This window comes from Cherax quadricarinatus, chromosome 25 (assembly GCF_038502225.1).
Source record: "Cherax quadricarinatus isolate ZL_2023a chromosome 25, ASM3850222v1, whole genome shotgun sequence".
In the NCBI taxonomy this organism is placed as follows: Eukaryota; Metazoa; Arthropoda; class Malacostraca; order Decapoda; family Parastacidae; genus Cherax; species Cherax quadricarinatus.
The window spans coordinates 7,869,079-7,895,868 of NC_091316.1; the positions used below are offsets into that span (position 1 = coordinate 7,869,079).

The following is a 26,790-nucleotide window of genomic DNA, read 5'->3' on the forward strand; positions in this document are numbered from 1 at the left end:
CACAAATAACCCACACATAGGATAATGAAATTTGTGACGACATTTCTGTATTATAGTACTATCAAGCTGATTTGTAACAGCCACTGCAAGAGGACATTAGTCCTGCTACCTGAGGAACGTAACACGTCATCGCTCTGTACCACAACGACCACACTACCAGATAACATAATAATATATAGTATAATAATGTACCGGTAGACCGGGGAAAGCCATCAGTTTACACATTTTGAAAGAAAGAACGTTTTGTGAGTAAAATATTCTCTCAGATGAATGATATTTAGTGTCTAATGACCTCCGCAGGTAGATAAAAGAAAGAAACTTCATATTTCAGAATTACAAAGGTGGGGTTCATACGGCTCCTCGAGCCGTCACCGTCCTTATATACAACAACAACAACAACAACATAGTTGGAAAGTGTAAAACTTAGGCATTATTCTTTTAGCCAGAAGACACCTCAGAGCACACAACATTTATAGGGAAGAAAAAGACAGAAAACGCTCATAATTATGGATCCCATCGAACAAGGTAAAGTTATATAAGGAAATTATAATCTGCAGATATTTAAGCTTGGTTACTTCCAGCTCATTGCCAATGTACAGTAATTTGCTTAACCATTTTTTTTTTTTTTTTGATGAGGAGGGGCAGTCCCTTGATCTATTAACTATTGGTCACAGGATGGGTATGGGGAGCATAATAAAACTAACATTGAATTGGTGGAAGTGGAGGCTGGTGTTATTCTAGGTTAATTCGTATATATTTTTATTTTATTTAAAAGTCTATTTACACAGCTGGTTTGTACACACCCGTCTGCACCTGTTTTCAAACTATTTCGAATTTGTTCAACTTGAATCAGTTGCTTAGTTATTTCTGAATTAGATATCCACAACACCATATTTATATCCCCTTTATTTGTACACGTATATAATAATAAAAATAATAATATTATAATAATATTTATTTACTACAAGTACATATACATGATATACATACCTAACTGATATCAGTGAAATACTATATAGAAAGCCCCTTGTTATGCAGAGCATTTTGGACAAATTAGGTCAGTGTCCCAGGATGCGACCCACACCAGTTGACTAACGCCCAGGTACCCATTTTACTGATGGGTTAACATAGACAACTGGTATTTATATACAGTACTTGAGTCATATTTTGCCTAATTTTGTCTTTCGAGAGGGAGCCGTTTCAGGGCTCTTGTCTTCGTATGAAAGATTCCTTATGTAGTATATTACAAAGTTTAGTCTTCCTTTATGTTCTCTAATGCATTTATAGGGAGACCAGAACTGCACTGCATAATCTAAGTGAGGCTTTGTTAATGTTTTGTAGAATAACCTTTGGATTCATGTTGCTTGTATAAGCAACATAAATCAATAAGTATTTCTTGATATGAGTCCAAACCATCTGTTAGACATACACCAAACCGTAGGGAATAGTTTTTATGTATTTGCTATAAATCTTAAGTGCAGTATTACAAGTGGTTTTCTCAGACAATGTTTCTAGTTCCATAATTTTAAGTGTATTATAACATACCCCTCCTTCAGAGTGTAGACATTGTACTTCCCATCTCCATCTCTGAAGGAGGGGTGTTAATGTTGCAGTTTTATAACTGTAGTGCAAAGCACCCTTCTGGCAAGACAGTGATGGAGTGAATGATGATGAAAGTTTTTCTTTTTCGGGCCACCCTGCCTTGGTGGGAATCGGCCAATGTGTTAATAAAAAATATAATGTACCTAGGAAATATATATAGCAGATCAAATGTGATTTTTTTGTTATTGGGGAAGAGTGAGTGTGCGTGTGAGTGAGTGTGTGTACTCACCTATTTGTACTCACCTATTTGTGGTTGCAGGGCTCGAGTCATAGCTCCTGGCCCTGCCTCTTCACTGATTGCTACTGGATTCTCTCTCTCCCTGCTCCATGAGCTTTATCAAACCTCGTCTTAAAACTATGTATGGTTCCCGCCTCCACTATGTCACTTTCTAGGCTATTCTACTGCCTGACTACTCTGTGACTGAAGAAATACTTCCTAACATCCCTTTGACTCATCTGAATCTTCAACTTCCAATTGTGACCCCTTGTTTCTGTGTCCTCTCTCTGTCCACCTTGTCTATTCCACACAGTATTTTGTATGTCATTATAATGTCTCCCTTGACCCTCCTGTCCTCCAGTGTCATCAGGCCGATTTTCTTTAACCTTTCTTCATAGGACATTCCCCTTAGCTCTGGAACTAACCTTGTCGTAAACCTTTACACTTTCTCTAATTCCTTGATGTGCTTGATCAAGTGTGGGTTCCAAACAGGTGCTGCATACTCCAGTATGGGCCTGACGTACACGATGTACAGTGTCTTGAATGATTCTTTACTTAGGAATCGTTCAAGACACTGTGTGTGTGTGTGTGTGTGTGTGTGTGTGCATGTGCATGTGCGTGTGCGTGTGCGTGTGTGTGTGTGTGTGTGTGTGTGTGTGTGTGTGTGTGTGTGTGTGTGTGTGTGTGTGTGTGTGTTAGTTACCATTTTGTCCTAGGCACATGTCAATTAGACACTAGGCCTGTTGTATGTGTGTGTGTATGTATATGTGTGTGTGTGTGTATGTGTGTTAGTTACCATTTTGTCTGTGCTCACCTAGTTGAGGTTGCAGGGGTCGAGTCCAAGCTCCTGGCCCCGCCTCTTCACTGGTCGCTACTAGGTCACTCTCCCTGAACCATGAGCTTTATCGTACCTCTGCTTAAAGCTATGTATGGATCCTGCCTCCACTACATCGCTTCCCAAACTATTCCACTTCCTGACTACTCTGTGGCTGAAGAAATACTTCCTAACATCCCTTTGATTCATCTGTGTCTTTAGCTTCCAACTGTGTCCCCGTGTTGCTGTGTCCAGTCTCTGGAACATCCTGTCTTTGTCCACCTTGTCAATTCCTCTCAGTATTTTGTAAGTCGTTATCATGTCCCCCCTATCTCTCCTGTCCTCCAGTGTCGTCAGGTTGATTTCCCTTAACCTCTCCTCATAGGACATACCTCTTAACTCTGGGACTAGTCTTGTTGCAAACCTTTGCACTTTCTCTAGTTTCTTTACATGCTTGGCTAGGTGTGGGTTCCAAACTGGTGCCACATACAACAATATGGGCCTAATGTACACAGTGAACAGGGTCCTGAACGATTCCTTATTAAGATGTCGGAATGCTGTTCTGAGGTTTACCAGGCGCCCATATGCTGCAGCAGTTATTTGGTTGATGTGCGCTTCAGGAGATGTGCCTGGTGTTATACTCACCCCAAGATCTTTTTCCTTGAGTGATGTTTGTAGTCTCTGGCCCCCAAGACTGTACTCCATCTGCAGTCTTCTTTGCCCTTCCCCAATCCTCATGACTTTGCACTTGGTGGGATTGAACTCCAGGAGCCAGTTGCTGGACCAGGTCTGCAGCCTGTCCAGATCCCTTTGTATTTCCGCCTGGTCTTCGATCAAATAAACTCTTCTCATCAACTTCACGTCATCTGCAAACAGGGACACCTCGGAGTTTATTCCTTCCATCATGTCGTTCACAAATACCAGAAACAGCACTGGTCCTAGGACTGACCCCTGTGGGACCCCGCTGGTCACAGGTGCCCACTCTGACACCTCGCCACGTACCATTACTCGCTGCTGTCTTCCTGACAAGTATTCCCTGATTCATTGCAGTGCCTTCCCTGTTATCCCTGCTTGGTCCTCCAGTTTTTGCACTAATCTCTTGTGTGGTACTGTGTCAAACGCCTTCTTGCAGTCCAAGAAAATGCAATCTACCCACCCCTCTCTCTCTTGTCTTACTGCTGTCACCATGTCATAGAACTCCAGTAGGTTTGTGACACAGGATTTCCCGTCCCTGAAACCATGTTGGCTGCTGGTGATGAGATCATTCCTTTCTAGATGTTCCACCATTCTTCTCCTGACAATCTTTTCCATGATTTTGCATGCTATACATGTCAGTGACACTGGTCTGTAGTTTAGTGCTTCATGTCTGTCTCCTTTTTTAAAGATTGGGACTACATTTGCTGTCTTCCATGCCTCAGGCAATCTCCCTGTTTCGATAGATGTATTGAATATTGTTGTTAGGGGTACACATAGCGCCTCTGCTCCCTCTCTCAGGACCCATGGAGAGATGTTATCTGGCCCCATTGCCTTGGAGGTATCTAGCTCACTCAGAAGCCTCTTCACTTCTTCCTCGGTTGTGTGTACTGTGTCCAGCACATGGTGGTGTACCCCACCTCTCCGATTTCTGGAGCCCCTTCTGTCTCCTCTGTGAACACTTCTTTGAATCTCTTGTTGAGTTCCTCACATACTTCACGGTCATTTCTTGTTTTCCCTCCTCCTTCCTTCCTTAGCCTGATTACCTGGTCCTTGACGGTTGTTTTCTTCCTGATGTGGCTGTATAACAGCTTCGGGTCAGATTTGGCTTTTGCTGCAATGTCGTTTTCATATTGACGTTGGGCCTCCCTTCTTATCTGTGCATATTCGTTTCTGGCTTTACGACTGCTCTCCTTATTCTCCTGGGTCCTTTGCCTTCTATATTTCTTCCATTCCCTAGCACACTTGGTTTTTGCCTCCTTGCATCTTTGGGTGAACCATAGGCTCATCCTGGCTTTTTCATTATTCCTGTTACCCTTGGGTACAAACATCTCCTTAGCTTCCTTGCATATTGTTGTTAAATATTCCATCATCTCATTTACTGGCTCCCCTGCCAATTCTCTGTCCCACTGGACCCCGTTCAGGAAGTTCCTCATTCCCGCGTAGTCCCCTTTCTTGTAGTTTGGCTTCATTTGCCCGGCCCTTCCTGCTTCCCCCTCCACTTGTAACTCTACTGTGTATTTGAAGGTTAAAACCACATGATCGCTGGCCCCAAGGGGTCTTTCATATGTGATGTCCTCAATATCTGTGCTACTCAAGGTGAATACTAGGTCCAGTCTCGCTGATTCATCCTCTCCTCTCTCTCTGGTAGTGTCCCTTACGTGTTGGTACATGACGTTTTCCAGTACCACCTCGATCATCTTAGCCCTCCATGTAACTTGGCCCCCATGTGGCTCCAAGTGTGTGTGTGTGTAGTCACCTAGTTGAGGTTGCAGGGGTCGAGTCCGAGCTCCTGGCCCCGCCTCTTCACTGATCGCTACTAGGTCACTCTCCCTGAGCCGTGAGCTTTATCATACCTCTGCTTAAAGCTATGTATGGATCCTGCCTCCACTACATCGCTTCCCAAACTATTCCACTTACTGACTACTCTGTGGCTGAAGAAATACTTCCTAACATCCCTGTGATTCATCTGTGTCTTCAGCTTCCAACTGTGTCCCCTTGTTACTGTGTCCAATCTCTGGAACATCCTGTCTTTGTCCACCTTGTCAATTCCTCTCAGTATTTTGTATGTCGTTATCATGTCCCCCCTATCTCTCCTGTCCTCCAGTGTCGTCAGGTTGATTTCCCTTAACCTCTCCTCGTAGGACATACCTCTTAGCTCTGGGACTAGTCTTGTTGCAAACCTTTGCACTTTCTCTAGTTTCTTCACGTGCTTGGCTAGGTGTGGGTTCCAAACTGGTGCCGCATACTCCAATATGGGCCTAACGTACACGGTGTACAGGGTCCTGAATGATTCCTTATTAAGATGTCGGAATGCTGTTCTGAGGTTTGCCAGGCGCCCATATGCTGCAGCAGTTATTTGGTTGATGTGCGCTTCAGATGTGCCTGGTGTTATACTCATATATACTGATGTTGTACTCACCTATTTGTACTCACCTATTTGTGGTTGCAGGAGTCGAGTCACAGCTCCTGGCCCCGCCTCTTCGCTGATTGCTACTAGGTCCTCTCTCTCCCTGCTCCATGAGCTCTATCATACCTCGCCTTAAAACTATGTATGGTTCCTGCCTCCACTACATCACTTTCTAGGCTATTCCATGGCCTGACTACTCTATGACTGAAGAAATACTTCCTAACATCCCTTTGATTCATCTGAGTCTTCAACTTCCAATTGTGACCTCTTGTGTCTGTGTCCCATCTCCGGAACATCCCGTCTTTGTCCACCTCGTCTATTCCGCGCAGTATTTTATATGTCGTTATCATGTCTCCCCTGACCCTCCTGTCCTCCAGTGTCGTCAGGCCGATTTCCCTCAACCTTTCTTCATAGGACAATCCCCGTAGCTCTGGGACTAGTCTTGTTGCAAACCTTTGCACTTTCTCTAATTTCTTGACGTGCTTGACTAGGTGTGGATTCCAAACCTAGTCAAGCACGTCAAGAAATTAGAGAAAGTGCAAAGGTTTGCAACAAGACTAGTCCCAGAGCTACGGGGATTGTCCTATGAAGAAAGGTTGAGGGAAATCGGCCTGTGTGTGTGTGTGTGTGTGTGTGTACTCACCTAGTTGTACTCACCTAGTTGAGGTTGCGGGGGTCGAGTCCGAGCTCCTGGCCCCGCCTCTTCACTGATCGCTACTAGGTCACTCTCCCTGAGCCGTGAGCTTTATCATACCTCTGCTTAAAGCTATGTATGGATCCTGCCTCCACTACATCGCTTCCCAAACTATTCCACTTACTGACTACTCTGTGGCTGAAGAAATACTTCCTAACATCCCTGTGATTCATCTGTGTCTTCAGCTTCCAACTGTGTCCCCTTGTTACTGTGTCCAATCTCTGGAACATCCTGTCTTTGTCCACCTTGTCAATTCCTCTCAGTATTTTGTATGTCGTTATCATGTCCCCCCTATCTCTCCTGTCCTCCAGTGTCGTCAGGTTGATTTCCCTTAACCTCTCCTCGTAGGACATACCTCTTAGCTCTGGGACTAGTCTTGTTGCAAACCTTTGCACTTTCTCTAGTTTCTTCACATGCTTGGCTAGGTGTGGGTTCCAAACTGGTGCCGCATACTCCAATATGGGCCTAACGTACACGGTGTACAGGGTCCTGAATGATTCCTTATTAAGATGTCGGAATGCTGTTCTGAGGTTTGCTAGGCGCCCATATGCTGCAGCAGTTATTTGGTTGATGTGCGCTTCAGGAGATGTGCCTGGTGTTATACTCACCCCAAGATCTTTTTCCTTGAGTGAGGTTTGTAGTCTCTGACCCCCTAGACTGTACTCCGTCTGCGGCCTTCTTTGCCCTTCCCCAATCTTCATGACTTTGCACTTGGTGGGATTGAACTCCAGGAGCCAATTGCTGGACCAGGTCTGCAGCCTGTCCAGATTCCTTTGTAGTTCTGCCTGGTCTTCGATCGAGTGAATTCTTCTCATCAACTTCACGTCATCTGCAAACAGGGACACCTCAGAGTCTATTCCTTCCGTCATGTCGTGTGTGTGTGTGTGTGTGTGTGTGTGTGTGTGTGTGTGTGTGTGTGTGTGTACTCACCCACTCACCTAATTGTAGTTGCAGGGGTCGAGACTCAACTCCTGGCCCTGCCTCTTCAATGAACACTACTAGGTCCTCTCTATCCCTGCTCCATGAGCTTTATCATACCTCATCTTAAAGCTATGTATGGTTCCTGCCTCCACTACATCGCTCGCCAGACTGTTCCACTTCCTGACCACTCTATGACTGAAGAAATGCTTCCTAACATCCCTGTGGCTCATCTGAGTCTTCATCTTCCAAGAGTGACCCCTTGTTTCTGTGTCCCCTCTCTGGAACATCTTGTCTCTGTCCACCTTGTCTATTCCACACAGTATTTTGTATGTCATTATCATATCTCCCTTGTCTATTCCACACAGTATTTTGTATGTCATTATCATATCTCCCTTATCTCTCCTGTCCTCCAGTGTTGTCAGGCCGATTTCCCTCAACCTTTCTTTGTAGGACATTCCCTTAGCTCTGGAACTAACCTTTTCACAAACCTTTGCACTTTCTCTAATTTCTTAACGGGCTTGACCCAGTGCTGGTTCCAAACTGGTGCTGCATACTCCAGTATGGGCCAGACATACACGGTGTACAGTGTCTTGAGAGATTCCTTACTTAGGTACTGGAATGCTAATCTCAGGTTTGCCAGGCACCCATATGCTGCAGCAGTTATCTGGTTGATGTGTGCTTCTGGAGACGTGTTCGGTGTTATACTCACGCCAAGATCTTTCTCCTTGAGTGAGGATTGCAGTCATTGGCCACCTAGCCTATACTCTGTCTGCGGTCTTCTTTGCCCTTTTCCGATCTTCATGACTTTGCATTTGGCAGGGTTGAATTTGAGAAGCCAGTTGCTGGACCATGTGTCCAGCCTGTCCAGGTCTCTTTGAAAGCCTGCCTGATCCTCATCTGATTTAATTCTCCTCATTAATTTCACATCATCTGCAAACAGGGACACCTGTGAGTCTATCCCTTCCATCATGTCATTCACATATACCAAAAATGGCACTGGTCCCAGGACCGACCCCTGTGGGACCCTGCTCATCACAGGTGCCCACTGTGATACCTCATCACGTACCATGACTCGTTGTTGCCTCCCTGTCAGGTATTCTCTGATCCATTGAAGTGCCCTTCCCGTTATACGTGCCCAATCCAATTATGTGTGTGTGTGTGTGTGTGTGTGTGTGTGCATGTGCGTGTGCGTGTGTGCATGTGCGTGTGTGCGTGCACACGCGCGCTCACCTAGTTGAGGTTGAAGGGGTCAAGTCCAAGCTCCTGGCCCCACCTCTTTACTGGTCGCTACTAAGTCACTCTCCCTGAACCGTGAGCTTTATCATACCTCTGCTTAAAGCTATGTATGGATCCTGCCTCCACTACATCGCTTCCCAAACTATTCCACTTCCTGACTACTCTGTGGCTGAAGAAATACTTCCTAACATTCCTGTGATTCATCTGTTCTTCAACTTCCAACTGTGTTCCCTTGTTGTTGTGTCCCATCTCTGAAACATACTGTCTTTGTCCACCTTGTCAATTCCTCTCAGTATTTTGTATGTCGTTATCATGTCCCCCCTATCTCTCCTGTCCTCCAGTGTTGTCAGGCCGATTTCCCTTAACCTCTCCTCGTAGGACATACCACTTAGCTCTGGGACTAGTCTTGTTGCAAACCTTTGCACTTTCTCTAGTTTCTTTACGTGCTTGGCTAGGTGTGTGTATGTGTGTACGTGTGTGTGTACGTGTTTGTGTATGTGTGTATGTGTATGTGTGTGTGTACGTGTGTATGTGTATTCACCTAGTTGTGGTTGCAGGGGTCGATTCACAGCTCCTGGCCCCTCCTGGCCCTTGTGTGTGTGTCTCCATTAGGTATTAACAAGCAAAACATTTTATAATGGTTTTGAGGGCACACACGTTCTTGCTGCACTTACCTTTGATATGCCTTTAATGAGTTCTGAGAGTTTTTCTACTGCCAGAGCCCAGCCTTGAGCCAGGCTCATCAGGTGCTTGCCTGGTCAACCAGGCTGTTACTGCTGGCAGTTTAACTTAGAATAACCCAATGAAGTCAAACAGTATGATTTATTTCCATTGCATGTACGATAGTTCTTGGTATTCATCCCTCTTTTTTTTTTAAGAAACACACACTGGACTTTGCTCCCATTGTTTCATATATCCATAGCCAAGTTTTTTATTTGTTCTCTTGTTTTGTTTCGTTCATCAGACGGCCTCTCAGAAAGTGCTGATCTTTAACACTGATGCTGTCTAACTAGGCTTTCAGAAAAAGAGACTACTTTTTTATAGCATTTTTAATTACTCTTCTCTGATATATTTTTGACCTGATTGCTTTGCTCTCCACTGGATATGTCCTGTACTTATTGCTCTTTTGGAGTGTATTTTTCCTGACATGCCACACTGTGTGATCCTCATGGATTAAGCACCTAGACAAGTCTAGTCCTTTCAAATCACACTCCTTGGAATATTACTTACTTCTTAATCCATACCTTTGTTTATTGAAGGTGAATTAAACTTTACGCATACATAATAACTGCTGACCCTTTTTATTTCATCTCTGCATAGCCATCATAATTAAGGCATAGACAAGAGACCTCTCGTTTCATTCTAACCACAAGACCTGAAGCCTCTAAAATATTTTGACATACTAATAAGCCCATAGCTATGCCATAAATCACAGGGTGTTGGGATCCATCACCAGTAACCCACTGGATATCCTATCCTCCTGCTATTGCCATTGCATTCTTATTACTGTACTCAAAATTACAATGCACTATGCTGTAAAATACAGTATTGCATATGCCTTTGCCGCTGGCACGCATTGAAAATAACATTCTTAGTTACTAATATTGTTTTCATTATTTTTATTTTTTGATCAGGAAATCATGAACGTGCTTGGAATGATCCACCAAAATTTGCTTTCAATGCTAGTACTGCTGGCACATCAGGAAGCTTAGGTGGCAGGCGCCGTTTGTTGAATAAGAGAGTTCCTGTACCAATTGGCCCAGCAGGCAATGCTACTCCACCCCTTCCTGTTTTGAAGTAAGTCCCAGTCTAATCTAGATGGCTTCATTTCAGGTAAAGTTTCAGTGTGGAAATAAAATGGCATTTAATACATACAGCACATATTCTTGTAAATAAAAAAACACTTAAATATATACCAGGATATGTAAATATATACCAGGATATGAGGGTGTGTAAAGGTAGAAAGTTTAAATTGAACATAGATGAGAGTAAGATGATGAGGGTATCAAATGATTTAGATAAAGAAAAATTGGATATCACATTGGAGGGAAGGGGTATGGAAGAAGTGAATGCTTTCAGATATTTGGGAGTGATATGTCAGTGGATGGGTTTATGAAAGATGAGGTTAACCATAGAATTGATGAGGGAAAAAGGTGAGTGGTGCATTGAGGTATACATGGAGACAAAAAATGTTATCAATGGAGGTAAAGAAGGGAATGTATGAAAGTATAGTGGTACCAACACTCTTATATGGGTGTGAAGCTTGGGTTGTAAATGCTGCAGCGAGGAAGTAGTTGGAGGCATTGGAGATGTCCTGTCTAAGGGCAATGTGTGGTGTAAATGTTATGCAGAGAATTCGAAGTGTGGAAATTAGGAGAAATTGTGGAGTTAATAAAAGTATTAGTCAGAGGGCTGAAGAGGGGTTGTTGAGGTGGTTTGGTCATTTATAGAAGATGGGCCAAAGTAGAATGACATGGAGAGCGTATAAATCTGCAGGAGAAGGACGGCGGGGTAAGGGTCATCCTCGAAAAGGTTGGAGGGAGGGGGTAAAGGTGGTTTTGTGGGGGAGGGGCTTGGACTTCGAGCAAGTGTGCATGAGCATGTTAGATAGGAGTGAATGGAGACGAATGGTTTTTGGGACCTGACAAGCTGTTGGAGTGTGAGCAGGGTAATATTTAGTGAAGGGATTCAGGGAAACCGGGTATTTTTATATAGCCGGACTTGAGTTCTGGAAATGGGAGGTACAATGCCTGCACTTTAAAGGAGGGGTTTGGGATATTGGCAGTTTGGTGGGATGTGTAATAGGATGGTATATATATAATTGGGGCCCTGATAATTATTTCAGGTCACTTTTTATATTGCATCTTTATATATGCTTCTGAACTGTTGTATCTGGGTGCCTCTGCAAAAACAATGATTATGTATGAGTGAGGTGAAAGTGGTGAATGATGATGGAAGTATTTTCATTTTGGGGATTTTCTTTCTTTTTGGGTCACCCTGCCTAGGTGGGAGACGGGTGACTTGTTGAAAAAAATGTATAAAAAATTGAGAATGTAATAAAAGTGATTAACCATAACTGTAAGTGCCCATTATTTGTTGTAGTCTTACTCTAAAAAATATATTACATACAGTTTCAACCTTCAATTCCTTGCATACCATTGTTGTTCACATTTACTGTTAGTTGTGCCTCATCTTTAGCAGATGCAAAATCATTGTCTTTTATTGGTTCCAGGCCACACAAGAGTTCAGGGAAATGAACTTGCATGTTTTGGTATGCTCTGCAGTTCAGGACCTTCAGTCTCCCAACAGCATTTGCCGTTCTCTCTTTATAATTGTACAAGCATAGTTGGTACAATTATAACTATGGTATTTAATACCAACAAGTAGATGAGTATAGGTAGTAGGTTGGTAGACAGCAACCGCCCAGGGAGGTACTACCGTCCTGCCAAGTGAGTGTAAAACGAAAGCCTGTAATTGTTTTACATGATGGTAGGATTGCTGGTGTCCTTTTTTCTGTCTCATGAACATGCAAGATTTCAGGTACGTCTTGCTACTTCTACTTACACTTAGGTCACACTACACATACATGTACAAGCACATATATACACACCCCTCTGGGTTTTCTTCTATTTTCTTTCTAGTTCTTATTCTTGTTTATTTCCTCTTATCTCCATGGGGAAGTGGAACAGAATTCTTCCTCCGTAAGCCATGCGTGTTGTAAGAGGCAACTAAAATGCCGGGAGCAAGGGGCTAGTAACCTCTTCTCCTGTATATATTACTAAATGTAAAAGGAGAAACTTTCGTTTTTCCTTTTGGGCCACCCCGCCTCGGTGGGATACGGCCGGTGTGTTGAAAGAAGAAAGAAGAAGTAGATGAGTTCTAGGCAGTAGGTTGGTAAACAGCAACCGCCCAGGGAGGTACTACCGTCCTGCCAAGTGAGTGTAAAATGAAAGCCTGTAATTGTTTTACATGATGGTAGGATTGCTGGTGTCTTTTGTCTGTCTCATAAACATGCAAGATTTCAGGTACGTCTTGCTACTTCTACTTACACTTAGGTCACACTACACATACATGTACAAGCATATATGTACACACCCCTCTGGGTTTTCTTCTATTTTCTTTCTAGTTCTTGTTCTTGTTTATTTCCTCTTATCTCCATGGGGAAGTGGCACAGAATTCTTCCTCCATAAGCCATGCGTGTTGTAAGAGGCGACTAAAATTCTGGGAGCAAGGGGTTAGTAACCCCTTCTCCTGTATAAATTACTAAATTTAAAAAGAGAAACTTTCGTTTTTCTTTTTGGCCACCCTGTCTTGGTGGGATATGGCCGGTTTGTTAAAAAAAAAAAAAAGTAGATGAGTAAGACATGTGCATTAGTTGGGTATCTTTATTGTCAACAATACAGACACCCAACTGTTGGTCATTTTTCCTCAGTCTTGAAAAACAAATTACAGCAAACTTCTAATGGGTTTATTGGGAGGATGGGGTATACAAAATTTCCAATTATCTGGAGCTTCTCAATTATAAAACTAATTTTTCATGATTGTCTGGTTGTCTTCTGAACCAAAAGACATCTGGACACTCAGAATATGTACCTATAACCCTTGTTGTAAAGTACAGTAAAATACTGTAAGTAATGGTACTATACATAATTTATACCAATTTTACTTAACCCCCTTTATGACTGAGTGATGAGGTGTAAACTGCCATGATTGATGGTGGAGACCCAGAATACCTTATATTCTCAGAGGAGCTGTAGAGCTCCACTAGCATCTACACTAAACTTGAAAGCCTAGTTTGTCACCATGTTTTTTTAACATTATTCCTCGCATATCCATGCCACTGAGATGCCAGACTCAACCTTCTTCATTAGTTCATTTCTGCTGAACAATGAGAACCCCATTTTTCCTCTTGGTACCACCATTTGCTTTAGAAGCCATTGTTAATTGCACTTTACTTTATATGTTAATAAAGTCACATAAAACACTCAAAAACCAAGGAAAATTGGAAACTGAAGGATGAGTGTTTGGGTGAGTGAGTACAAACAAAGAACTGGTGCAAGAGGCCTACTTCTCAGGGAACAGTAAAAGCAAGCAGGTCCTGGACATGACCACTCAGGATCATACTGGAAAAATGTTAGTCATTGGACTTGGTCCAGTGATTCAGAAGATAACTTGTCTCTATTGCTATGGATAAAATCCATAATTGTGGACTTTTTCCATTTTGCCCAATGATTCCTGTATTTGTCCAACCAGTTTTGAGGTCAATATTGCTGAAGTCCATTAATGAGAGGTTTTTACTATATTTTGTCCTTCCTCCATTACTGACAGTTGTGTGAAAATGTTCATACTGCTACCTCATGAAGTGGTATTTGGATCCACTCTTTCAGAATTGTCAGGTTATGCTAACAGTACAACATCTTTTTGTAGTATCTCATTCGTTGGATAGCACACCAACTTCATATCATATGCCATTGTTAGTGCCTGTCCTGCTTACTTGTCTTACCTCTTCTGCCCTTAACCCTTAAACTGTCCAAACATAGATAGACGTTCACATGCGTAGCGCTCCGAACGTAGATCTGCATTTTATTTTACATGCTTTCAACCTTGGCACAATAGGTCTGAGTTGCCTAGACATGAGAGAATGGGTCTGTGCACTCAGCGTGCCCAATATAACAAAATTCAGGGATGCTGAAATAAATGCGCTCATCATTTAAAAAAAAAAAAAAATCCGAAAATGCTCAGAGCGCTACGCAAGTGAACGTAGATCTACGTTTGGATAGTTTAAGGGTTAAATGTACACACACTGATTTCATAAGTGACACTGATTTGAAGCATAAGCAGTAACCTCCATCTTTCCTCTTCCCTAAACACCTCCACTTCTCTCCTTCCACAATATTTTTCTCTTCTGTCATATAGTACCAGGTGAGCCTTAGGGGTTTAGTACTTTCCACAAATATAATATAAGGTATGATTCTTAAATAGCAATGATCTGTTAATAATATTTTGCCTCCTTAACTATCTAAACCACTGAAGGTAAATGATGGATTTTCATATATGCTATATAGTTGTATGATTGTAAATGATGTGTTGTTAATAAAAGGACCAAGGTCATGATCAGAAATAAAAATTGAAAAGAAATTTTACATCTAGTTTGTAACTTTAATACCAGTAAATACAGTTTTCTAAATTTCACGTACACTAATTATGTTGCAAAGATTTGGTTATTGGCTATAGGCTGTGTCACAAGTGAAAGCCAAATCTGTATGTAAGAAAAATCCACAGTTGGATATTAAACATTGTAGGTGGGGCATCTATTCACTGCAGGTAATCTACAGTAGTTTAAAGATGCTTTTGGTTTACTTTTCAGACCAAGTGACATCCCACCCACCACAGGAAGTGCTCCAGCTAGGCCACCTACAGTTGCTGCTCCAACAGCTCAGCCACGTGTTAACAGTCTTCATGACACTAAAACTAAAACTTTGGTGGACACACTAACAAAGGAAGTAGACATTGGCAAAAGTCCTGAGGAAATTCTAGGGCAAGTGGAGTTAGCACTGAATAATTCTCTTCAGAACATTTCTGTTGAACTGAAGGTAAAAATTATTGTAGATGTGTAGAATTACTGAGCTGAATAACCTCATGCAGATTGAAGTGGTAGTATATAGCTCAAAGGTTACAGAAAACGCTTGTATAGTGCAGTAGTTCTCTTCCTGTAAATCACCATTTTCAAATACAGTAGGGCCCCAGTGATTTGGCAGGTTAGGTTCCAGGATACTGCCGGAAAGCAGAACTCCATTTTTTTCCATTTATAAATGAATATAAATGCCAGATAACAAGTTTACACTAACATATATTTAGTTAGCAATAGAACTAGGCATTAAAAAGTAAAATACACACACAGTACACTCATTATTTACCTAAAAATATTTGTAGTCTTAATGTAGGGAAGAAGGTGAGTAGTGTATTTACTCTTAAGAAGTCAGGTGTGGTAGCCCTCCTGACCACCCCACCCACACATACTATACTATGATGCTTAATGCTCCCTAGAGCAATAAAATGCATATACAGTAGATGCATTACTTACCTTAAAATATTTATAGTTTTAATGGTCTTAATGTAGGGTGAGAGGTGAAAAGTATTTATTTGTAGAGAGTCGTGTGGGAGGTATGGCATCCTGCCTGGCTACTCCCACCTACTACGACATTAAGCTCCCTAGAGCGATAAAATGCATATATAGTACACTCATTAATTACCTTAAAATATTTGTAGTCTTAATGTAGGGTGAGAGGTGAGTTTTATTTGTATGAAGTCAGGTTGGGAAGTATGAGTAGCCAGGAAGGGCAGCCCTCCCCACCCCACCCACACTTAATGTCAACAAACCAGATGAACGCGTCTGGTTTTCGTCACAAGTCCTACAAGTTGCCTGGCTACCACAAGTCCTACAAGTTGCCTGGCTACCACAAGTCCTACAAGTTGCCTGGCTACAACAAGTCCTACAAGTTGCCTGGCTACCACAAGTCCTACAAGTTGCCTGGCTACCACAAGTCCTACAAGTTGCCTGGCTACCACAAGTCCTACAAGTTGCCTGGCTACCACAAGTCCTACAAGTTGCCTGGCTACCACAAGTCCTACAAGTTGCCTGGCTACCACAAGTCCTACAAGTTGCCTGGCTACAACAAATCCTACAAGTTGCCTGACTACCACAAGTCCTACAAGTTGCCTGGCTACCACAAGTCCTACAAGTTGCCTGGCTACCACAAGTCCTACAGGTTGCCTGGCTACCACAAGTCCTACAAGTTGCCTGGCTACCACAAGTCCTACAAGTTGCCTGGCTACCACAAGTTGCTTGGCTACCACAAGTCCTGCAAGTTGCCTGGCTACCACAAGTCCTACAAGTTGCCTGGCTACCACAAGTCCTACAAGTTGCCTGGCTACCACAAGTCTTACAAGTTGCCTGGTTACCACAAGTCCTACAAGTTGCCTGGCTACCACAAGTCCTACAAGTTGCCTGGCTACCACAAGTCCTACAAGTTGCCTGGCTACCACAAGTCCTACAAGTTGCCTGGCTACCACAAGTCCTACAAGTTGCCTGGCTACCACAAGTCCTACAAGTTGCCTGGCTACCACAAGTCCTACAAGTTGCCTGGCTACCACAAGTCCTACAAGTTGCCTGGCTACCACAAGTCCTACAAGTTGCCTGGCTACCACAAGTCCTACAAGTTGCCTGGCTACCACAAGTCCTACAAGTTGCCTGGCTACCACAAGTCCTACAAGTTGCCTGGCTACCACAAGTCCTACAAGTTGCCTGGCTACCACAAGTCCTACAAGTTGCCTGGCTACCACAAGTCCTACAAGTTGCCTGGCTACCACAAGTCCTACAAGTTGCCTGGCTACAACAAATCCTACAAGTTGCCTGACTACCACAAGTCCTACAAGTTGCCTGGCTACCACAAGTCCTACAAGTTGCCTGGCTACCACAAGTCCTACAGGTTGCCTGGCTACCACAAGTCCTACAAGTTGCCTGGCTACCACAAGTCCTACAAGTTGCCTGGCTACCACAAGTTGCTTGGCTACCACAAGTCCTGCAAGTTGCCTGGCTACCACAAGTCCTACAAGTTGCCTGGCTACCACAAGTCCTACAAGTTGCCTGGCTACCACAAGTCTTACAAGTTGCCTGGTTACCACAAGTCCTACAAGTTGCCTGGCTACCACAAGTCCTACAAGTTGCCTGGCTACCACAAGTCCTACAAGTTGCCTGGCTACCACAAGTCCTACAAGTTGCCTGGCTACCACAAGTCCTACAAGTTGCCTGGCTACAACAAATCCTACAAGTTGCCTGACTACCACAAGTCCTACAAGTTACCTGGCTACCACAAGTCCTACAAGTTGCCTGGCTACCACAAGTTGCTTGGCTACCACAAGTCCTGCAAGTTGCCTGGCTACCACAAGTCCTACAAGTTGCCTGGCTACCACAAGTCCTACAAGTTGCCTGGCTACCATAAGTCTTACAAGTTGCCTGGTTACCACAAGTCCTACAAGTTGCCTGGCTACCACAAGTCCTACAAGTTGCCTGGCTACCACAAGTCCTACAAGTTGCCTGGCTACCACAAGTCCTACAAGTTGCCTGGCTACCACAAGTCCTACAAGTTGCCTGGCTACAACAAATCCTACAAGTTGCCTGACTACCACAAGTCCTACAAGTTACCTGGCTACCACAAGTCCTACAAGTTGCCTGGCTACCACAAGTTGCTTGGCTACCACAAGTCCTGCAAGTTGCCTGGCTACCACAAGTCCTACAAGTTGCCTGGCTACCACAAGTTGCCTGGCTACCACAAGTTGCTTGGCTACCACAAATCCTACAAGTTGCCTGGCTACCACAAGTCCTACAAGTTGCCTGGCTACCACAAGTTGCTTGGCTACCACAAGTCCTGCAAGTTGCCTGGCTACCACAAGTCCTACAAGTTGCTTGGCTACCACAAGTCCTACAAGTTGCCTGGCTACCACAAGTCCTACAAGTTGCCTGGTTACCACAAGTCCTACAAGTTGCCTGGCTACCACAAGTCCTACAAATTGCCTGGCTACCACAAGTCCTACAGGTTGCCTGGCTACCACAAGTCCTACAAGTTGCCTGGCTACCACAAGTCCTACAAGTTGCTTGGCTACCACAAGTCCTACAAGTTGCCTGGCTACCACAAGTTGCTTGGCTACCACAAGTCCTACAAGTTGCCTGGCTACCACAAGTCCTACAAGTTGCCTGGCTACCACAAGTTGCTTGGCTACCACAAGTCCTACAAGTTGCTTGGCTACCACAAGTCCTGCTAGTTGCCTAGCTACCACAAGTCCTACAAGTTGCCTGGCTACCACAAGTTGCTTGGCTACCACAAGTTGCTTGGCTACCACAAGTTGCTTGGCTACCACAAGTCCTGCAAGTTGCCTGGCTACCACAAGTTGCTTGGCTACCACAAGTCCTACAAGTTGTTTGGCTACCACAAGTCCTACAAGTCGCCTGGCTACCACAAGTCCTACAAGTCACCTGGCTACCACAAGTCCTGCAAGTTGCCTGGCTACCACAAGTCCTACAAGTCACCTGGCTACCACAAGTCCTACAAGTTGCCTGGCTACCACAAGTCCTACAAGTTGCCTGGCTACCACAAGTCCTACAAGTTGCCTGGCTACCACAAGTCCTACAAGTTGCCTGGCTACCACAAGTCCTACAAGTTGCCTGGCTACCACAAGTCCTACAAGTTGCCTGGCTACCACAAGTCCTACAAGTTGCCTGGCTACCACAAGTCCTACAAGTTGCCTGGCTACCACAAGTCCTACAAGTTGCCTGGCTACCACAAGTCCTACAAGTTGCCTGGCTACAACAAATCCTACAAGTTGCCTGACTACCACAAGTCCTACAAGTTGCCTGGCTACCACAAGTCCTACAAGTTGCCTGGCTACCACAAGTCCTACAAGTTGCCTGGCTACCACAAGTCCTACAAGTTGCCTGGCTACCACAAGTTGCTTGGCTACCACAAGTCCTGCAAGTTGCCTGGCTACCACAAGTCCTACAAGTTGCCTGGCTACCACAAGTGCTACAAGTTGCCTGGCTACCACAAGTCTTACAAGTTGCCTGGTTACCACAAGTCCTACAAGTTGCCTGGCTACCACAAGTCCTACAAGTTGCCTGGCTACCACAAGTCCTACAAGTTGCCTGGCTACCACAAGTCCTACAAGTTGCCTGGCTACCACAAGTCCTACAAGTTGCCTGGCTACAACAAATCCTACAAGTTGCCTGACTACCACAAGTCCTACAAGTTACCTGGCTACCACAAGTCCTACAAGTTGCCTGGCTACCACAAGTTGCTTGGCTACCACAAGTCCTGCAAGTTGCCTGGCTACCACAAGTCCTACAAGTTGCCTGGCTACCACAAGTTGCCTGGCTACCACAAGTTGCTTGGCTACCACAAATCCTACAAGTTGCCTGGCTACCACAAGTCCTACAAGTTGCCTGGCTACCACAAGTCCTACAAGTTGCCTGGCTACCACAAGTTGCTTGGCTACCACAAGTCCTGCAAGTTGCCTGGCTACCACAAGTCCTACAAGTTGCCTGGCTACCACAAGTCCTACAAGTTGCCTGGCTACCACAAGTCTTACAAGTTGCCTGGTTACCACAAGTCCTACAAGTTGCCTGGCTACCACAAGTCCTACAAATTGCCTGGCTACCACAAGTCCTACAGGTTGCCTGGCTACCACAAGTCCTACAAGTTGCCTGGCTACCACAAGTCCTACAAGTTGCTTGGCTACCACAAGTCCTACAAGTTGCCTGGCTACCACAAGTTGCTTGGCTACCACAAGTCCTGCAAGTTGCCTGGCTACCACAAGTCCTACAAGTTGCCTGGCTACCACAAGTTGCTTGGCTACCACAAGTCCTACAAGTTGCTTGGCTACCACAAGTCCTGCTAGTTGCCTAGCTACCACAAGTCCTACAAGTTGCCTGGCTACCACAAGTTGCTTGGCTACCACAAGTTGCTTGGCTACCACAAGTCCTGCAAGTTGCCTGGCTACCACAAGTTGCTTGGCTACCACAAGTCCTACAAGTTGTTTGGCTACCACAAGTCCTACAAGTCGCCTGGCTACCACAAGTCCTACAAGTCACCTGGCTACCACAAGTCCTGCAAGTTGCCTGGCTACCACAAGTCCTACAAGTCACCTGGCTACCACAAGTCCTACAAGTTGCCTGGCTACCACAAGTTGCTTGGCTATCACAAGTTGCTTGGCTACCACAAGTCCTGCAAGTTGCCTGGCTACCACAAGTTGCTTGGCTACCACAAGTTGCTTGGCTACCACAAGTCCTGCAAGTTGCCTGGCTACCACAAGTTGCTTGGCTACCACAAGCCCTACAAGTTGCTTGGCTACCACAAGTCCTGCAAGTTGCCTGGCTACCACAAGTTGCTTGGCTACCACAAGCCCTACAAGTTGCTTGGCTACCACAAGCCCTACAAGTTGCTTGGCTACCACAAGTCCTACAAGTCGCCTGGCTACCACAAGTCCTACAGGTCACCTGGCTACCACATCTCATATTCATGTTAATTTATTCTACTGTGGGGTGTATTTAGATGGATTAAGCAAAATGTCTATATTAACGTTTTATACGATATTTAATGCTCCTTAGAGTGATTATTATTGTGTTATTATTATTACCATTAATATGGCATCTTCAAGACTAATAAGACAGTTGAGGACCTGATTAGCAGGTATAGGTCAGCAATAGAAATAATTAGAAGTAAGGGTGGGAACCCTCTCATATGTGATATTTTGCCAAGGAGGGGAGTTGGAAGTGAATGGTTGTCCAGGGCAATTGGTGTCAATTGCTGGCTGGACAAATACTGTAAGGAAAATGCAGTAACATTCATTGACAACTGGGACCTCTTCTATGGCAGAAATAACATGTATGCTAGGGATGGGGTTCACTTATCTAGGTGTGGGGTGGGAGCACTGGCAACTGCAGTGGAGGGAGCAGTTAGGACTTTAAACTATTAATAGTTAGTGGTATGGGTTTTGGCAGGAAAACAGTGAAGTCCCAGTGTAGTAATATTACGAGTTCTAGGGGAACTAGTAATAATAAGAACGATATAGATATTGAAAAGCCAGGGACCTTGGGTGATAAGGACAGTAATAGGTTTAGTAGAAAAATAGAAATGAGCAGGAAGGGTAAAGAGAAAGGAGAGTCTTTCAATGTTTATTATGCTAATTGCCGTAGTGCTAGGAATAAGATGGACGAGTTGAGATTAGTTGCTAGTGTAGGTAACATTGATGTATTTGCCTTAACTGAGACGTGGTTTAATTCAAAAAGTCGGGACATGCCTGCGGAATGTCATATTCAGGGTTTTAAATTGTTCCAAGAAGATAGAAGTATTGGGAGGGGGGGGGGGTGGCATTGTATGTCCGAGATCGCTTGAACTGTTGCATAAAAACGGGTATTAAGTCTGAAGTAACACATACAGAGTCTGTTTGGATAGAATTTTCAGAGGGGCATGAAAAACTGATTTTAGGAGTGATATACCATCCCCCAAACTTAGATAGGGACCAAGGGAAACTACTATGGGAGGAAATTGTTAAGGCCACAAGGCACGATAATGTAGTAATTCTAGGAGACTTTAACTTTAGTCATGTTGATTGGAATTTCTTGACTGGGAATTTAGAATCATACGACTTCTTAGAAGTATTTCAGGATTGTTTTTTGAAGCAGTTTGTGACAGAACCTACAAGGGGAAATAACCTGCTTGACTTAGTTATGGCAAACAATGAATCCCTTGTTAATAATTTAGAAATTTCAGAGGAACTGGGTGCTAGCGACCACAAATCAATTACATTTAGCATTGAATGGAAGTATAATAGTAGCGATAACTCAGTAACAGTCCCAGATTTTCGCTTAGCAGATTACGATGGGCTTAGAGAACACTTATCATCTGTTGACTGGGGTAACGAAGAGAGCTATCAATATGACAGTTTTCTGAACACTATACATGCTGCTCAAAGAGCGTTTATCCCATATAAAGAAATTAGATCAAATAGAAATGACCCAAAATGGATGAATAATAGGCTCAAATATCTACTAGGGCATAAGAAAGGAATTTATAGGCGTATCAAAAGAGGTGAGGGTCATCTTATAAATCAGTATATTGACATTAAGAGGGACATTAAAAAGGGGATAAGAAAAGCTAAAAGGGACTATGAAATTAAAGTTGCTAGGGATTCTAAAACTAACCCAAAAAGTTTTTTCCAGGTCTATAGAACAAAAGTTAGAGATAAGATAGGTCCCCTTAAAAATAACTATGGGCACCTTACTGACAAAGAGAATGAAATGTGCTTGATTTTAAATAATTATTTTCTCTCAGTTTTTACACAGGAAGACACTAACAATATTCCAGTAATTAATTTTTACAGTGGGCTAGAAGAAGATAAATTATGTAACATCACAGTCACTAGTGAGATGGTTGTGAAGCAGATAGACAGACTGAAGCAAAATAAGTCGCCGGGTCCTGATGAGGTTTTTTCAAGGGTTCTTAACCCTTTGAGGGTTTTCGTCGTACTAGTACGTCTTACGCGTAGGGGTTTTTGACGTACTAGTACGCATAAATTCTAGCGGCCTCAAATCTTGCGCGAAAAGGCTCGTAGGCCTAGGTGTGAGAGAATGGGTCTGCGTGGTCAGTGTGCGCGGTAGAAAAAAAATCTGGGACCCAGTGGTGCATTGTGGGAATGCCCTCTTAGTAAACAATGTCCACCATGCCTCGCGGTAAGAAGCTCCTCACTCCTCGGCGAATTGGGACACTTTTGTTCCCCAGTGACAGTTCTAATAGTGATGGAAGTGCCAGTGAAGATGAGTTTCGTGGTTTTAGTGAGGTTTTGACCGAAACTAATGACCATAATATCGGTAATAGTGAAGAAAACCCAGACGACCCTCAGCCTTCCACCTCTGGTGCTGGGCCCTCGTGTTCACGTTCAGTTGTTCCAGAACCCAAGAGGAAACTTCTATTTTCCCAAATCCCAGACTCAGATGAGAGCATGGGTGATGATAGTGATAGTGAATATGAACTACAAGCTCTTCAAACTAGTTCCAGTAGTGATAGTGAAGTGCAATATTCCCCAGTGAAGCGTCAGTATATACGACGATATATGCGCTCTGGAAGTGTGCCATATGTTATACCAAGGGGAAGGAGTGTATCTCGGAGTACATCCCGTGGCTGTACAACAGGAACAGACAGTGAAAATGACGAAGATACTGTTGCAATTGGGATGGAAAATGTGCGTGGTGGTAGTGGTGCCGGCGGTGAGGCACCAGCAGTGGGCCATGCTGCCACCCACGCTGCCACCCACGCCGCTGCCTCAGCTGATCTAGAACAAAGGCCACCATCCCCCACTCCCCCACCACACCAGCCTCCACAACCACAACCTCCACAACCACAACCTCCACAACCACAACCACCTGTCATTGTCCAGTACCCACCAGCAGACCGCACCTGGGATTGGCAGGAAGCTGTCAATTTTGTTCCAAATCCCCACCAGTTTGATGGCAGCCAAAGTGGAATACGGCCATCTTGTGCACTTGGGACCAATGCCACTGAACTGGAATGTTTCGAGTTATTCTTTGACGAACCACTGATGAAAAGTATTGTCATGGAAAGCAACACATACTACGAGTACACCATGGCAAACACAATACTTTCACCAAAATCACGTCTACACCAATGGAAGGAGGCAACTGTGGCTGAGATGTATCTTTTCTTTGCCACAATAATGCTTATGCCACATGTGTATAAGCACAAAGTGAAATCATACTGGTCAACAGACCCCCTGATTGCAACACCAGGTTTCAGTGATATAATGCCAGTGAATCGATTTGTGCTAATGTTACGTATGCTTCACTTCTCAGATAAAACCAGGCCTGACAGAACTGACAAGTTATATAAGATTAGGAATGTGTTTGTGTATCTGAAACAGAAATTCAGTACTCATTTTTATCCCTTCAGGAAGCTTGTAATTGACGAGTCTTTGATTCTGTTCAAAGGAAGACTCTCTTTCAAGCAGTACATACCAAGCAAGAGGAAACGCTTTGGTATAAAGTTGTTTGTGCTTTGTGATTGTTACAGTGGTCTGGTATTGGATATTATTGTGTACACTGGAAGTTATACATTGCAAAATACCAGGAAGTTATTGGGCATCTCAGGTGATGTGGTTCGAACAATGATAGAACCATACCTTGGTAAGGGGCATATATTATATACAGATAACTGGTACACAAGCCCCTCACTCAGTGATTTTTTGCGAGTGAACATGACAGATGTGTGTGGCACAGTGCGTGCAAATCGAAAACATATGCCCAGGTTTGATGCTGGCACTCGCAGAGGTGAGGTGCAGGCGTTTGCTGCCAATGACATCATGGCATTTCGGTGGCATGACAAACGAGATGTCACACTGTTGTCATCAATTCACCCTAATGAAATGGCAGACAGTGGCAGGCAGCATAGAGAGAGAAATGAACCCATTCTAAAACCTGCAGCTGTGATTGATTACACCTTCAACATGCGTTCAGTGGACAAATGTGACATGCAGATTGGGTTTGCTGATTGTGTTCGCAAGAGTTATAAGTGGTACATCAAACTGTTTTTCCATCTTCTGGACATTTCCATGCTCAATGCTTATAATATGTATAAGATGAGCACCAGAAACAAACCACAGTACGGCGAATTCTGTTTGTCTGTCATCAGACAAATAGTATTCAAGTACCAAGGAAATGCACCTGCAATTGACCGCCCACCAAATTATCAACAACTACCTGCTCGTCTGAAGCACGGTGATCACTTCCTGGTAAAACTGCCTGCTACTGCTTTGAAGAAAAAGGCTCAGAAGAGGTGTTACGTCTGTTCACATACAAAAAAACGCCCACAACAACGCAGAGACACTCGTTTTATGTGTGAGGAGTGCAAAACTCCACTGTGCATGACACCATGTTTCAAAGAGTTCCACAGGCTGCAGAACTTCTAGAAACATGTCCTGTGACTGTATATGTGTATATAAAATATAGAAAAATAGTAATAAACAACATTTCATATTGTTTGTTTGTGTAAATATTTTCTGTAAACAAAATAATGACAACAGTGTTTACGCCCTTATTGTGTAGTATTGAAAAAGAAATAACTTACAAAATACTGATCATGTTGGCCTCAGAGGCCATAAAAGTTACTCAGAAAAAGAAAAATTGAAAAAAAATTGAAAATAGTACATAAAAAAGTAAATAGAAAAATACCGGGTGACGGCAGTCGGCGATGTTACCATATGTTGTTCAATTTTGGCAAATTTCACACCTCCATATCTCGGTAAGTATTGACGTTAAAATTTTTTTGTTTAGCCTATAATGTTTAGAAAAAAATACTCTATTTTTTCATAAGAAAAAATAATTTTTTTTTTTTTTTAAATTTGGCCGACCCTGAGAACGAGTTTCGGAGAGGGCCTGTCGACCCTCAAAGGGTTAAGGAATGCAAAATAGAACTCTGTGAACCATTAACTAATATTTTTAATTTATCTCTTCAAACAGGTGTAGTGTCTGATATGTGGGAGATGGCTAATGTAACTCCTATTTTTAAAACAGGGGACAAGTCGTTACCGTCAAATTACCGCCCAATAAGCCTGACCTCAATTGTAGGCAAATTACTAGAGTCAGTTATAGCTGAGATTATAAGAAGCCATCTCGATAAGCATAGCTTGATTAATGATACTCAGCATGGATTCACAAGAGGCCGGTCTTGTCTAACTAATTTATTAACTTTCTTCAGTAAAGCTTTTGAGGTTGTTGACCACAATAAAGAATTTGATATTATTTACTTAGATTTTAGTAAGGCTTTTGATAGAGTTCCGCACCATAGACTGTTAAAGAAAGTGGCAGCTCATGGCATTGGGGGAAAAGTGCTCTCGTGGATCGAGTCATGGCTCACTGACAGGAAGCAGAGAGTGTCCATAAATGGGGTTAAATCCGAGTGGGGATCTGTAACAAGTGGCGTTCCACAGGGATCAGTCTTGGGCCCGTTGTTGTTTATAATATATATCAATGATCTTGATGAGGGAATTACTAGTGATATGAGCAAATTCGCCGATGACACAAAGATAGGTAGGATAATTGATTCAAACGTAGATGTTATGGAACTTCAGGAGGATTTAAACAAACTCTATTCTTGGTCAGAAAAGTGGCAGATGCAGTTCAATGTAGATAAATGCAAGGTTCTGAAGCTTGGGAGTGCCCATAACCCTAGTACTTATAAGTTAAATGATGTAGAACTTAGCCATACAGATTGCGAAAAGGACTTGGGGGTTATGGTGAGCAGCAACCTTAAACCAAGACAGCATTGCCTAAGCATACGTAATAAGGCAAATAGATTACTGGGATTTATATCAAGAAGTGTAAGCAACAGAAGTCCAGAGGTCATACTGCAGCTTTATACATCATTAGTAAGGCCTCACCTAGATTATGCAGCTCAGTTCTGGTCTCCGTATTACAAAATGGACATAAACTCGTTAGAAAACATTCAGCGTAGGATGACTAAATTAATACATAGCATTAGAAATCTTCCTTATGAAGAAAGATTGAAGACTCTTAGGTTACATTCACTTGTTAGACGAAGAATGAGGGGAGACCTGATCGAAGTGTATAAGTGGAAGAT

General features: G+C 43.4%; 1 protein-coding gene across 2 annotated transcripts in view; it reads left to right on the forward strand.

Moving 5' to 3' along the window:
* The first annotated feature begins 330 nt into the window (after positions 1 to 330).
* The window catches only part of LOC128690046 (steroid receptor RNA activator 1), a 54,965-nt gene continuing 28,505 nt past the window's right edge, over positions 331 to 26,790 (forward strand). Inside the window, exons 1-3 of one of the 2 annotated variants that reach the window (XM_070088590.1) lie at positions 331 to 525; positions 10,222 to 10,384; positions 14,955 to 15,180. In XM_070088590.1, the coding sequence (XP_069944691.1) occupies positions 507 to 525; positions 10,222 to 10,384; positions 14,955 to 15,180 (408 nt within the window). In that variant the 5' untranslated portion in view covers positions 331 to 506. The remainder of the gene's footprint in view (positions 526 to 10,221; positions 10,385 to 14,954; positions 15,181 to 26,790) is intronic. The other variant, XM_070088591.1, reaches the window with a different exon arrangement.